Source organism: Cyprinus carpio, unplaced genomic scaffold (assembly GCF_018340385.1).
Source record: "Cyprinus carpio isolate SPL01 unplaced genomic scaffold, ASM1834038v1 S000006746, whole genome shotgun sequence".
Taxonomy (NCBI): Eukaryota; Metazoa; Chordata; class Actinopteri; order Cypriniformes; family Cyprinidae; genus Cyprinus; species Cyprinus carpio.
In genome coordinates this window covers 3,771,147-3,786,092 of record NW_024879345.1, presented here as the reverse complement: position 1 = coordinate 3,786,092, position 14,946 = coordinate 3,771,147, and the positions used below count along the sequence as shown (strand labels likewise).

General features: G+C 33.9%; 2 protein-coding genes and 1 long non-coding RNA gene across 3 annotated transcripts; 2 read left to right on the top strand and 1 right to left on the bottom strand.

Moving 5' to 3' along the window:
• The first annotated feature begins 293 nt into the window (after positions 1-293).
• On the top strand, positions 294-2,590 carry LOC109090545 (C-C chemokine receptor type 2-like). Its single transcript, XM_019104365.2, has 2 exons — positions 294-455; positions 1,248-2,590. The coding sequence occupies exons 1-2, from the start codon at positions 428-430 to the stop codon at positions 2,294-2,296; spliced, it is 1,077 nt and encodes a 358-aa protein (XP_018959910.1). The 5' UTR covers positions 294-427; the 3' UTR covers positions 2,297-2,590.
• Positions 2,591-5,380: 2,790 nt separating this feature from the next.
• Positions 5,381-6,894, bottom strand: LOC109086222. Its single transcript, XR_006159797.1, has 3 exons — positions 6,641-6,894; positions 5,969-6,003; positions 5,381-5,560 (listed from the first exon to the last, which is right to left on the bottom strand). It is a non-coding gene; the product is annotated as an uncharacterized LOC109086222 (long non-coding RNA).
• Positions 6,895-11,630: 4,736 nt separating this feature from the next.
• On the top strand, positions 11,631-14,741 carry LOC109090546 (C-C chemokine receptor type 4-like). The gene is made up of 2 exons (XM_042755766.1): positions 11,631-11,796; positions 12,739-14,741. Exons 1-2 carry the CDS (start codon positions 11,774-11,776, stop codon positions 13,769-13,771), a joined length of 1,056 nt encoding a protein of 351 aa, XP_042611700.1. The 5' UTR covers positions 11,631-11,773; the 3' UTR covers positions 13,772-14,741.
• Positions 14,742-14,946: the final 205 nt, after the last annotated feature.

The window sequence follows — 14,946 nt, the reverse complement described above, 5'->3', positions numbered from 1 at the left end:
TCAGGTCACTTTTTATCATTTGAAGTACTGGTAATGTGTAATTTTACATGGAAAATAAAAGCTACATATACGCTAATTCAAGCTAAAAATTTGCATATACAAATTGTACTGTGTTAATGCTTATTTTAAACAAATGATGTGTAAATTTGTGGAAACATTTCATGTATTGCACTTACAGTTGTATGCCAATTTTCCTTGATGCTGAATTGCCTCTGTACTAATTTTCTCAGTTTAAAAGGATGATGTGTATTCCAAATTAATTAATTTAATGATACAAACAGCAGTGTGAACTTTTTTAATGGCATTAAAATGAGCTGAAGTCCCACCCCTGGGAGGTTCAGGAAATAGCACCTCCTGTGTTTTGTAAAGCTTTTTGACAAGCAGGATCACAAAAATTTCACAGATACAGTTGTCATAACCAAGAAACATGACAGAGGACCCAGGAACTGTGGCTGGTAGGTTACTATTACTGCTTATTCAATGTAATTATGCTACATTTAAAAGTTGTTCTGACTTATAATATACTTATATTATAGGACGTTAGAATTTGTTTTAATTGTGTTTTTTTTTTTTTTTTTTTTTTTTTTTTTTTTTTTTGTCACAACAATTACTAATATTTTAAAGCATCATTTGTTAAGAAGTAATCAAATTACAAATAAATAAATGCAAAACCAGCATTATTATGATTTTGAAGTTCAACCAAAAATGAAAATTCTGTCATCTTTTAATCACACTTAAATTCTTCCAAACCTATTTTAGTTTCTTTCTTCTGTTGAACATAAAAGAAGGTATTTCAAACAACATAAAAAAAAAAATTCCTACATTAACAAACACACAAAAAGAAATTCCTACATGAACACAAAAAAAGAAAGAAACTCTGACAGGTTTGGAACAATTTGAGGGTGAATAATGGTGGCACAAATGTAATTTTTGTGTGAACTATCCTTTTAAACATAAAATAAGTTTTAAGTGAACATTTAAACGTCAAAGTCGTCAGTTTAAAACATGAGAATAAGATCGTGCCTAATCTGACCAGTAGGTGTCAGGAAAACACAAACTAAAATTCAAGTTCCTAGTGGTGTCAATTTATTTAATCTACATTTAAACCTAAAGAAAGCAAATGTTGTTAAGATGTTTCATGATACAATATAAACATATTATACATTATATATTTTAAATGTTATGTTATAAATAGGCCTATAATTCATTATATAACCTAACATTGTGCTCTTTGTGTGCCCTCCAAGCTACAACATCAGATTACAGTGATTACTTTGAGAGTACTGATGACTATGGATCACCATGCAACAATGGAAACACAAAGGCCTTCAGTGAGGTTTTCCTTCCAACCCTGTACAGCTTAGTTTTCATACTTGGCTTCATCGGAAATGGACTGGTAGTGTGGGTCCTGATCAGATACCGTCAAAAATCCAACATGACAGATGTGTGCCTCTTCAACCTAGCCCTATCTGACCTACTCTTTCTTGTGTCACTCCCTTTTTGGGCTCAAAGTGCCATTGATGAGTGGGTTTTTGGCAAATTCATGTGTCATTTCATAACAGGTCTCTTCACGTTGGGTCTGTACGGTAGCATATTCTTCATGGTCCTTATGACACTGGATCGCTATGTTGTCATCGTCCATGCCCATAGTATCTTTTCCAGAAATCGGTCTGTAAAAATGGGTTTGGTTCTGGCCTCATTTGTATGGATGCTCAGTCTGTTTGTATCCCTCCCTAATATTATTTTTGCCCAATCGAAACATGAGACAAACACCAAAGCATCATGCAAATCTGAATTTCCTAAGGATACAGCCTGGATGTCATTTACTTATCTTAAGATGAACCTCCTGACCTTGATCATCCCTCTGATTATTATGAGCTTTTGCTATTCCCGGATCATCCCTACTCTGCTCAGCATAAAATCACAAAAAAGGCACAAAGTCGTCAGACTCATCTTGGCTGTGGTGGTAGTTTATTTCCTCTTCTGGACTCCATACAACATTGTCGTGTTTCTTATGTACCTGCAGAAGCATGGCTATTTGCTTGCTTGTGAGTGGCATACTAGTTTAAGCCTTGCCATGCAGTGGGTGGAAACAATCGCCTTAAGCCACTGTTGCCTCAACCCTATCATCTATGCCTTTGCCGGACAGAAGTTCAGAAGAGCAGTTCTTAAAGTCCTAAAAGAGCAGTTTCCATTGTGCTTTAACCAATGCGCCACTTTCTCTCAACAGTTATCTGAACGTAGAAGTTCAGTCTTCAGCAAATCTACTGAATATTCTTCCACACAGATTGCATAGAGCAAACCTATTCCCCCAGAGTTATTTTTAGTGTTTTTTTTTCTTTACCGTCCATAAGTTCTCCTTTTTATTGAATGTATATTGAGTTCTTGAAAGTTGTCTTTGTTCTGTTTTTTGACAAATTTCTTAACAATAATGATATATGTTAAGTAGGAGAGTGCGGAAGTTGAAGTTATTGCAAATGTATTCTTTGTGCATGTATATTGCTCATATTTTAGAAATGTGAAGGATACCGATAATTAAGAAATTAATGATTGCATCAGGAATTTTAAATAAACTCACTGTTAGTCTTTGCATCAGGAGTCAAAAATTTTTTTAGTTGTGACATGCATTTAGCCTATATTTGAAATTTTGCTTTTAAGATTTTTAATATTAAATGCCATTTAATAAAATATTTGATGGATTAAAATCCATTGTCCTGGTGTTATGCATTCAAATTAATATACAGATAACACATACATTGATACATTACCTCAAAACTACTCTTATTTATATATATATAAAAAAAATCCTTGAAATATATTCCTTAAAATACTAAGGGAATGATGACGTCTCATAGTATGTGCAGGTGGGTTTATGTGTAGTGGTGGTGGGAGGGAGGTGACTGTCTGTTTGTCACAAAGAGGAACTAGTCTGACGCAGATGTGGTTTAAGTGCTTATATGTCTATGAAACATGGTGCCACAGTCTCAAGCATGTTAAGTTTATGTCAGTTTCTTTAACAATACTCTCACATTCTGAGAGACTTTTAAAGTCGCTTTTTGTGTTGTTGCCTCAAACAAACACCCATTTTTCAATATTCATATGTTTCATCAAAATAAAGTGTTTAAGGTTAATCATTCTTTCTAGATGCTTGTGATTGAAATTTTAGTTGCACTGTCATGCTAACAAGGGGGGAATATGTGGGCAGCCACATTTGGGGGAATCGATTATTGTGGCAAGGTGCATTACAGGCATTGTTTTCAATCCTGGGAGTTGCTGCTTGATTGTACTGAATCAGATAAGATATTTCTTAAATCAAATTTGAAAAGTATTGAGATTTTGTATCACTGACAGACTTTTGATAGGTGGTGAGACAATCTTTTAAAATTTGCTAAGAAATCCGAAGCCCATACTTTTTCCACCTGTGTTCATCCCTCCTTCACTCTTGTCTGAGCACACGGGTAGAAGCATTTAGCCAAGGTAGATCTAGTTGGCCACTTTCTAGGCTTCAGCGGAGCAACAGTACTCAATGCAGTAGAACAAGCAGAGTTGAAAATGAGAACCAGCTGACCAATGTTCATATCAGGTGACAAAGAGACCTCAGAATTAGAAAAAAATTGTAGAGTAAAATTTAGAATATATATATATATATATATATATATATATATATTTTCACTGCAATTGTACTTTTCACAATATTTTATATATATATATATATAGGATTAGGAGGGGAAGGCTCTGGCACAATTCAAACTTTCCACTGCAACTTTATTTTTCACAATATTTTATCATTTTTTTCATTGCTGACTTATTTCTGGTATAGTTTCTTATAATCTCCTATTTTGACTGTAATTCTGTTGGACATAATTATTTAAATTATTTTTCAAAATAGTTTGGCAAAAAATATGTTTGCAAAGCAGAGATCAAATAAATTCGTCCCGATCTGAATCAAATGATTCGCCATATACGCTTTGAAGTCCCGATCTGAATCAAATGATTCGCGATACACGCTTTGAAGTCACGATCTGAATCAAATGATTCGCGATACGCGATTCGATTGGAGCGCTTCGAAACAGTGAATCATTTTGCAACACAATGGTTCAACTGATTCGGAGTTTCAAAAAGCTCCGTTGTGTTCTTTGCTGGCTTTCTCTATATAATTTGTTGTTTGAATAACCGTGGAAATTAAATCATTACCATTAATAGGCCTAACGTAGGCCTACAATGTTTTTATTAAACTGAGATCACATTAGTTCCTTCGTATTTAAAAACATTTAATAAAAATTTTCAAAAGCACCTCCCCCCTCTGTTTTTTCACAAATCGCACCCTGTATGTATATAGCTATATATATATATATATATATATATATATATATATATATATATATATATATATATATATATATAACATAATTAAAAAACGCGAGTACACAAGAGCAATTCACAAACACCCCAGCCGGCATTTCAACGTTGATTCAACGTTGAAACAACGTCAGGCACCAGGGTTGAATCAACGTTGAATTACCAAACGATTTTGCAAATTGGATCAACGTTGATATTGTGACGTTGATTCACCGTTGAAATCACGACATTGATTCACTGTTGAAATCGCGACGCCGTTTCAACCGTCTTACCTTCATCATGGGTGAATTATGGTCGTTCTGGAGACGTTGGCTTAACGTTGAATTAGGTGTTGATTTTGAAAAGTGAATCAACGTTGATAACACTACGTTGTTTCACCGTCGTACCTTGCACCATGTATAAATACACAACTGTATGTTCAATTAGAGCCTAGTTTGCATTTAGATCAACACTGTACATTATAAAGGCTAAAAATCAAATGACTGGCAGCAATGGCTTTACAATCAACTTCAATAAACTACCAAATGCTCAAAATTGTAAAACAGCAGTTTTATTTTGGAAACATACTGTATAAAACAGATGAAAATTATCCCAAACTTTATTTTGCAGAGTATGCATGGATGTATTGTTAAAAACCTGTAGAAGAACAATCCAAATACAATAATATTTAAAGGTTTTTGTAAAATAATTTGGCATATTTTTGCATATAAATGCATATTTTGTGCTGCACTTGCAAGAGAAACCCTTGTACCTTTATGACTGAAACCAGCTGATCTTTTATTTTGGTGGAAAACTAGTTTCTGTTTTAGTAATGTGTCTCATTTTAAGAGATGTGTACATTTGTGCAGTGAAAAAATGTGTGTTGAACAGTTCGAGAATGGAACCGGCAACCAGGGACGCTGTAAGGGCAGGGAAGGTTAGGACAATTCCAAGGAACCAGCGTTAGAGGTGGCACCCCGAGGGGGGGGGGGGGGGGGGGGGGGATTTCTAACGGGAACCCCCCTGGACTCGAAGTTTTTTTTTTACCGCAGGGAACGCGGAATGTGATTTCTACCGAAGGGGAACCTAAAATGTTAGAACCAACAGCCTCGTGCATATAGTGTGGTTGTGCTTCAGGTGATCCTTGAAAGAGTCCCAGCCCTAGGTCCTTTCTGACGCCGTCCCCTCCACTCTCTCCCACTTGTGTGCTTTCTGTACTGTCCTGTATAAACAAAAACACCAAAAATAAATCCTCATAAAATATCAACTTTGATATTGTGAAATATATTTAACTTAAAACAAAATGCAAAATAAATCACACAATATTTTCACTTTACAGTTCAATAACAAGTGAAGTTGAAAACAAAGTGCACAACACTATTCATTAAACACTTATTTAATGTATTCAGATTAAAGTTTACAATATTAACAAATTATTCACAAGTAGTGTTTTTCAGAGCCCACAGTTACACTGTTTTAATCAGAACACTAGAAATACAGTGTAGTAAAACAAGTAAAATCAAATTAAGTAAATTTTTATTAAACTAAATAAAATCAAAACCTATCACAAAAAGTCAATGAATCTCTTCCAGAAGTGACAGTGCAATGCAGCAGCTGAACAATTTCTTACCAATGTTTCAATAATAAGCTGGATCCTTGATGACTCTACAAGAGGAAAGAAGAAATGGTTTACTGAAAAGTTCTTAAAAAGCAGGATTTCATTTATACCATTTCTTTAAACCAGTGGTTCTCAAACTTTTTTTTACCAAGTACCACTTCAGAAAATATTTGTCTCTCTAAGTTCCACCATAATGAACATTAAATTTCAGCAGCGTAGTAGTCCTAACTATTCAGCTACAGCTCTGGAGTTCAAAAATGAGGCAGTTTTATTCCTAATAAGAATATTTATTGTTGTCAGCCACTTTAACATTGTAAATACACAGTTTGAACATTAACACTGCACTGTGCTTACATACAGGTAAATGAAAAAACGATTAAATTAAAATGTTATAACAAAAGTTACATAACTATACTGTACTTAAATGAACATTAATTAAAAAAAAACTTACTCAAAGATTAAATGAAATTGTATTAACATTAATTAATATTTATTTTAGTGATTCCCCTGTGTAACCACTACAGGGGGCCTGACACTTTGAGAACCACTGCTTTAAACAATCCTAATTTATTTTCTCAAATTCATTTTCATTAATTCATTTAAATTGTACCGACATTTGCAATTATATGTTTCAGAAAACACTTTGAGACTATTATAAGAATAAAAACATATATAACAACACACCTAATCCATGGGATTCATATCAGGAAAATGTGGAAAAATCTCTAAAAGACAGACATTAACACATAATTTACCAGCAACACAACAACATCAGATGAGCATCTAACTTGAGCATCTGTGATAAAGCAATACAAAAATACACACACAGGTATTTATTTATCTTCTGCAGGTTACATGTCCTTTAAGCTACCCATTTGTAAACTAACGTAACGATATAACTTACTTTACTATTTTCAAAAGATAATAAAGATAGCGATTTTCTTACCTCAATTTGCCAGTATGTTTGCAGGACCTCGCAGAACACACATCTGACACTTCTTGTGTTCACATTACAGTTTTTGTTCTCCATTGACATGTCACGACTCAAATTCGCTCAAAAAAAAAAAAAAAAAAAATTAACAGGCAAATATAAAATAATTCGGGACCGACCGAGCAGTTACAACTAGCAGCAGCTCACAGTCAGCCGCCTCACTCACAGAAAGAACGATAATAACGGTCATATTTTCAAATGTAGAAAGGCGCGAACCGATTCACTGTCCAGTTTCCTGGATGACAGCCAGATTAACCAATCATGATCAAAGCAATAAAGTAAAACAACCAGTAGGAATTGTTTCAGTGTGATAAAGCAGCTAAATGTATTTAGTTTTATTGTTGTTAATGATGAGAACATATACCTTTAGATTTTAGAATAGGTATCATGATTAAAATATTGTAAAATGCTATTAAAATATAATAATAATATTAATTTAATATAAATAATTTAAAAGTTTATTAACCTTTTTCAACCATTTAGCATTAAACATTTTCAACGTTGTTTGAAAGTTAAAACAACTGACCTTATTTCAACCATATTTCAACGCTGAAGGTTGGTCGTGTGGCGGAAGTTTTTCAACCGTTCAGCTTTAAACGTTGTATCAACGTTGTTTCAACGTTGAAACAACAACTGTCATTTTTTCAACCATATTTCAACGTTGAAGGTTGATCATGTGCCGAAAGTTTTTCAACCGTTCAGCTTTAAACGTTGAATCAACGTTGTTTCAACGTTGAAACCACAACTGACCTTATTTCAACCATATTTCAACGTTGAAGGTCGGTCATGTGCCGGCTGGGACAGGACCCTACAAATAATACTGACAACCACCCAGGAGGCCCATTGTCAGTGGTGGTCAGAGTAGCTTTGTTACTGTACTTAAGTACATTTTTCAAGTATCTGTACTTTACTACGGAAGTTCTAAGCGGCCATGCATTATTTGTTTTTTTCATTCTTGTTTTCTCGTTATCTCGACATAGCCTAACCAAAGTTGTTTTCTCGTTATAACGACTTAATTTTTTGTTATCTCTACATAACCAAAGGTGTTTTCTCTTTATAACAACTTAATTTTCTTGTTATCTCTACATAACCAAAGGTGTTTTCTCTTTATAACAACTTAATTTTCTTGTTATCTCGACATAACCAATGGTGTTTTCTCGTTATAACGACTTAATTTTCTCGTTATCTCGACATAACCAAAGGTGTTTTCTCGTTATCACAACTTAATTTTCTCGTGATCTCTACACAATGACAGTTTTTTTAACAATGATTGTTTGATCTAGCTGTTGCTACAGTAACGAACTTAACTTTGACAGGCATCTGATGGACAACCAGGCGCTCTTACTGTAGCCTAGGCTATATTTCAGCAAATTTTGCTTCGCCTAGGTAATAACTACCTCAAAGAAGCACAAATAAAAATAGGTGCAAACAGAATACAGTGACGTTATCCTTGGTTTTGATAAGCAGTTATTTCATGACACAGAACGCGTTGGTGAAACTCATGCATCTAGCAAGAACACAAAATAGTCACATTGATTCAAGCATTTAACATTTATGAATTAATTAAATGTAAATAATGAACAATACTGCACAAATTATAGCGATCACGAGGAAGGTCCTATTCTATCCCAAACACGTTCAGTAAAGTGGATATACAGTATACAACGGCCCATCAGTTATTTTCAGGTCTATAGTGCCACCTGTTGCCGCAGTTTTTTAACTTCTTAGAGAACAACTTTTGTTATGTCGAGATAACGAGAAAATTAAGTCGTTATAACGAGAAAACAACTTTTGTTATGTCGAGATAACGAGAAAATTAAGTCGTTATAACAAAAAAACAACTTTCGTTATGTCGAGATAACGAGAAAATTAAGTCGTTATAACGAGAAAACAACTTCCGTTATTTTGAGATAACGAGAAAATTAATCCGTTATAATGAGAAAACAACTCATTATGTCGAGATCACAAGAAAATTATGTCGTTATAATGTGAAAACAAAAAGGAAAAAAATGATAATGCATGGCCGCTTAGAACTTCCGTACTTTAATGGAATAGTTTTATTTTAAGTAACTTTTACTTTACTACATTCCAAAGCATAAGATCGTACTTTTTACTTCACTACATTTCATAAAACATATCGTTACTCCTTATAATATATCATGTGCTCCAACACGCAGAAGTGGTGTCTGATTTAAGAACGAACTGATTCTTTTCAATTAACCTTTTAAATCGGTTCGCAAATCGCACTAAACGATTCATTCACGAATTATAATGATCCGATTGCAGCTGTTCTCGAGTCAACAACTCACTAATTCAAATGAACCGTTTAGTGCGAGTCTATAGTGAACTGAATTCACAACAGGGAGATCTTGTGAGTGCGCACGACTGATGCTGCTAAAAGTAAGTTACTAATGTCGAATTAATTATTATAACTGAAAACCATATTTAGGTCAAAACTGTCAGTTGTTTGTGAACTAAATCTGCTGTAAGGGGTGATCTATTTAGGCCCACTGGAATGCTTGAATGCAGACACATCAACATCTGTAAAATAACACAGATTAAATAAAATAACTCATGCACTTTCAAATTCCCCGCTGCCGTAACGTTAACAGTTTTATTAAAACACTACGTGTGATGTCTGTTTTTATATTATCAACAGTATATTTTTATATTGTTTGGATTACCTAGCCGAGTAGATGGATAGGCTATGAATGTTTCTTCATAACCATACTGAAAATTAAATATTGTTAGCTTATGCTAACTGTCTAGCTAACAAACTTGCTGGTGAAAAGTTGAGGTAATTTTTAGATATAAAGTCTAAATATTTTTATTCAACCACCTAGATCACCCTTCCTCAAATCTTGCCCTGGAGGTCCAATGCGCTGCAGAGTTTAGCTCCAACCCTGATCAAAGTCACCTGCCTGTGATTTTCTAATGATCCCAAAGACATTGATTGGCATTGATTAGCATGCTTAGTTGTGTTTGATTAGGGTTAGAGCTAAACTCTGCAGGAATGTGGATCTCGAGGTCCAGATTTGAGGATCCCTGACCTAGATTACATCTGGGGGAAAAAGAAAGGATGTGATGTTCAGAACATGGTAAATACAGTAATTATCAAAGTGGGAAGTGAAGCCCTCTGGGGGCATTTGGCCAGGGGTTTTTTTTTTTTTTTTACACCACAGACAAGGTTTGAGAAAAAAAAAAATCATTGTGAAAATATAATTATATTTTCCTTAAAATGTTCTTCCTAACTAAAGGCCTTATTCTCATGTCATATATAACTGTGATGTTCTGGAAAACAACAAACTTTAAAACACTTTTTTCTTACTGGTGAAAATCAGACGGTCAAATCTGTTTTCTCTTACTGTAGGTCCATCGCAGTGTAAGCTTCACAGTGAACATTACTACATCACTCTCATTAACGTAATCCATATGAACAACACAAATATATCTTGACTCCATATATTGGTTATTTTGGGAAAATCCCAGGCATTTTGAGGATATAGGATCATAAAAAATATGTGCTAATATAAAATTAAATTAAGTAGCCTATATAAAATTGCAAAATAAATCTATCTATAAGTATTTTTTTTTTTTTTTTTTTTTTACTTAAGTACATAAAAAATTGAGTACTTTTGTTCTTTCACTTGAATTTAATTGAAAAAGTACTTTTACTTTTACTGGAGTAATATTTTAATATACGTATCTGTACATTTACTCAAGTACTTGATTTGTGTACTTCGTCCACCACTGCCCATTGTTATAGCCAACTTTACATCTAGAAGGCCAGATATTCTTTGTACTGTATAATGCCAAGCTATCATACCATGTCCTTTTTTCCAGGCCAAGTCTATTAGTCCTGATTTCCACCTTTAAGATTTAGAAATTAATTAGTCTTTAAAAGTAATTCATGCTTATAACATATGTCATTATAATAGTGTATAACATGTAGACCTATAGACCTACGGAGCCATGAAACCCTGTATTTCTATATTATCTATATTATTATTATGGTTGTTATTAATAGTGAAAAAAAATCTAAAGCTTTTGAGACTAGTATTTTGTGTTATTAATTTGTCATGGGGTGGGGGGAGTTGGAGCATACAGTTTTGGAAAGACATGATGGGATTGATTGATGAAAAATTCACTTTTATATGAAATATCCCTTTAAGATTACATTAATCACAATTTAACTAATTAATTTTATTCAAGAATTTCAATAATTGAGATTTTTGAAAAGTTGAGAGTACTCTCTGTTTTGAGCCTGATAAACCTGAAAGGTTTGCATAGCACAATCTTGAAATGCATAATTAATTTTCCAAGAATAAGCATTAGTTTCACTATTTTTTCAGTTCCTGAAAACTTACTCACTGTTGAATGAGAAAAGAGCACAAATATAGTTTTTTCAGCATTACAGACATATCATTCATTGGTATGGGTTGGCATTGATTTTGAACGTTATCTATATAAACTGTCCTTTTCTAGACATTTTCTGTGGGTGGGGGGACTAATTTTAGCTCATTCAGTAGCTAACACAACCTCAAATGACTCAGAATTATTGTTTTATCTCCTCCCAGGGAATTTCTTTTGTGCATCCAAAACTGATTACCGCAGTGCGGTGACAGGAAATGTATTCAGATCTCACCTTCTCATTGCAAGTTAAACTTTGCAACAAAGCACACACACACATGCACAGGCTTCATTTAACAGGAAATTTGCTGAAGGCAAATATACAGAAAGAGGGTGAAATGTACTAGACTCACTTCCATGAACATATGAAATAAGTCTTAACATCTCAACAACAAGAGAGACAGCAATTTGTCATCATGACTGAAACATATACAGAGAGGTAAACAGAATATTTATTTATTGGATTTTCATCATGTTGTGTTTTGATCCATCATTAATACATTTTGATAAATCCTGGAGATCGACTCAAGAGCATAACCCTGTTCCTTATTAATAACAGCCCAATATATTACATTCAAGTTTTTTTTTTTTTAATTCAATTATTATATCACATACAAGTGATTTCTACTCAGAATTTCTAGTGAGTATTGTAAAACATCTTGAATGTACTGCGCAAGTACTGTAATTCACAAAAATAGTACATGTGATCATAGATACTGATGTATGATCGTGGGATTGCGGTGGGATGCTTGAAAAACCTGTGGTTAATCAACATGTCTGTTTGTACATAATTATTTTTGAAAATAATGTGGACTGGATGTGGTAGTTTTGAAGTTTTACTTCAAATCATTTCCACTGTCAAATTTTGTATTAAAAAATTTTAAAAGCATTTTTAAATGCCTACCTATTGAACATGTACCACTCATAACACCCTTAATCAGGTTTATTATTATTATTCAGGCCTACTGATTATTATTATTATTATTATTATTATTATTATTATTATTATTAATCAGGCCTACCATTATAATGTTATTACATTATTATGAATTTTTGTCTGTTGTACAGCCATTAAGCAATGAAATATAGTTACTCTCTACAAATTATTATGGTTAATTTATTTTAAGTAAATTGGCATGTGCCTTGTGACTCCCCATGATGGAGATTTGCTAAAGAATACATTGCAACTTCCTGACATTAACTTTCACACCATTTTTGCACATCAATGTGGCTTGAAAAGTCAAACAAGTGATTACGGTCCATATAAGCAGCATTTTACTAGTTTTATTCATTGTGTTTAAGTACAACTTCATTTAGTAGAAGTAGTGTGTTTTTCAAACAACTTTTTAACTTTTCAAATAACATCTGCTGTTTGTTACAGCATGAATACAACAACATTTGATTACTACGAAACAGAAACCTGCACGACTACAGATTTACAGATGAATACAGATCTCAAGGCTGCCATTTTCTACATGGTTTTTGGACTTGGCCTTATTGGCAACATCACCATCTTATGGGTCCTCTTGAAAATCATGCACATGAAAAATATGACAAATCTCTGCCTGCTCAATCTCGCTCTGTCAGACCTACTAATGGTCCTCTCACTGCCCTCCTGGGCTCTCTATGTTCAGGGCCATTACATAAAGGCCAATGAGATGTGTAAAGCAATGGCGGGTACATACCAAGTGGGATTTTACAGTGGAATCTTATTTGTTACCCTGATGAGCGTGGATCGCTACTTGGTCATCGTACATGCTGTTGCAGTGCTGGGAGCGAAAATGCTGCGTTACGGAATTATAGTTAGTCTCATTATTTGGATGGTTTCAATCTGTGCTGCCCTTCCAGAGGCCATCTTTGCAGCAATGGTCACAGAGGACAGTATCACCAGCTGTCAGAGAGTTTATCCTGCTGGGTCAGCCCAAAAGTGGAAGCTCTTCCGTAACTTTGGTGAAAATACAGTAGGACTGTTCATCTCTTTGCCCACTTTAACCTACTGCTACATCAGGGTACTAATGGTTGTGAAAAAGACAAAAAACTCAAAAAAGGAACGGGCCATAAAGCTCATCTTAGGCATTGTCATCGTGTTTGTGGTTTTCTGGGTGCCCTACAATGTGGTGGTGTTCCTGAAAACCTTGCAGGAGTTTGGCATTCTAACTAGCTGTGAGGCTTATCGTCATATCAGCATGGCCATGGACTTGACAGAGACAATCGCACTTACTCACTGCTGTGTAAATCCCGTCATTTATGCTTTTGTTGGAGAAAAGTTCAGGAAATGCCTAGCAAGTATGTTTTCAAGATATCTTGTGTGTGTGAAGACCTACCAATTGACATCTACACAATCCAAAGTTTCAGAGAATGAAACTTCCAACACAGCTGTTTTTTTTACATCTACCAAAAGTACAAAAGTTTAGATGGGACATGCAACAATTTTTTTTTTATCCTTTTTGTAAATATTGTGGTAATCATTTAAGTTGTTCATGCATTGTACCATATAATGCGTTTGTTCTGGTTATACTACATCAGTTAGTGAAACTAAATGTCATTGTTAAAAAAGAACCATCATATAAGTATGTGAAATTATACAAAGATATGAAAATTCCTGCTTCAGGTTGGTGGGGCAAGAGATGTTTTCTGCAATCTAGTGTTTATGAATAAATTAGTGTCTTTAACACTGGCTTAAAAATGAAATGATGCATTAAATTTAATGAATTTACAAGTGATCTAATATTAATAATATATCTGTTCCTCAATATCTCTGAGGCCTCATCACATGACCTGCTAAAAACATCACTGTTTCCATATAATTGTCATTAACCACAGGAATAGAAATAAACATCCTTAACCACACATACGTCAAAGGCAAAACCAAACACAAAACATTGTCCCCTCACATGGGCTAAAAGAGTATGTGTGAGTGCAGTATTGATATATGGAGGAACTTTATTTTGAATGTATTCTTTACTGAACTGATGTCTGTGAATATTATATATTCCTAATGTCTGTTAAATTTTATGCTTAAAGTACTTATTTCAAATGCAATGATAATAATGTCAAGATGTTTATCAATATGTAAATAAACAATTCAATAAAACCATTAAAATCTGTATATTGTAATGCTATTGCTTACCACAAGAGCCCTCCCTAACACATTTGGCACTGCATGCTTACACTTACTTTAGTTTTAAATCATAGACAAAAAAATATTCTAGTAACAACACTGTCTCTGTAGCCTCACATAATATTGAATTATGAAATTTTAAACATAAGAAAATATCCAAATTAAGTGGCATTTTATTGCATAACAATGTTCGCAATGACATTTGGACCATGGAATTTCAGATTTGATATTAGAGACATTGTATTACCTTTATGGGGGTGTATTTACACACTATTTTTCATATACATGGTCAACAAAGATTGTACCTTTAGGGGTACAACAGCTTTTCACTAGGGCAGTATCCTCAAACGGAAACCTTTGTACCTCTTTTACCCCTAAAGGGTGCATATTAGCACCTTACAGTGGTAATATGTACCCTTATCCATGCTGATAATGAAAAAGATGCATTGGTATCAGGATTCATAGACA

Coding starts and splice junctions, on each gene's coding strand:
- LOC109090546 (XM_042755766.1), top strand. CDS start 11,774: ATGACTGAAACATATACAGAGAG. Junction 11,797..12,738: donor ACTGAAACATATACAGAGAG/GTAAACAGAATA, acceptor TGTTTGTTACAG/CATGAATACAACAACATTTG.
- LOC109090545 (XM_019104365.2), top strand. CDS start 428: ATGACAGAGGACCCAGGAACTGTGGCTG. Junction 456..1,247: donor GGACCCAGGAACTGTGGCTG/GTAGGTTACTAT, acceptor GTGCCCTCCAAG/CTACAACATCAGATTACAGT.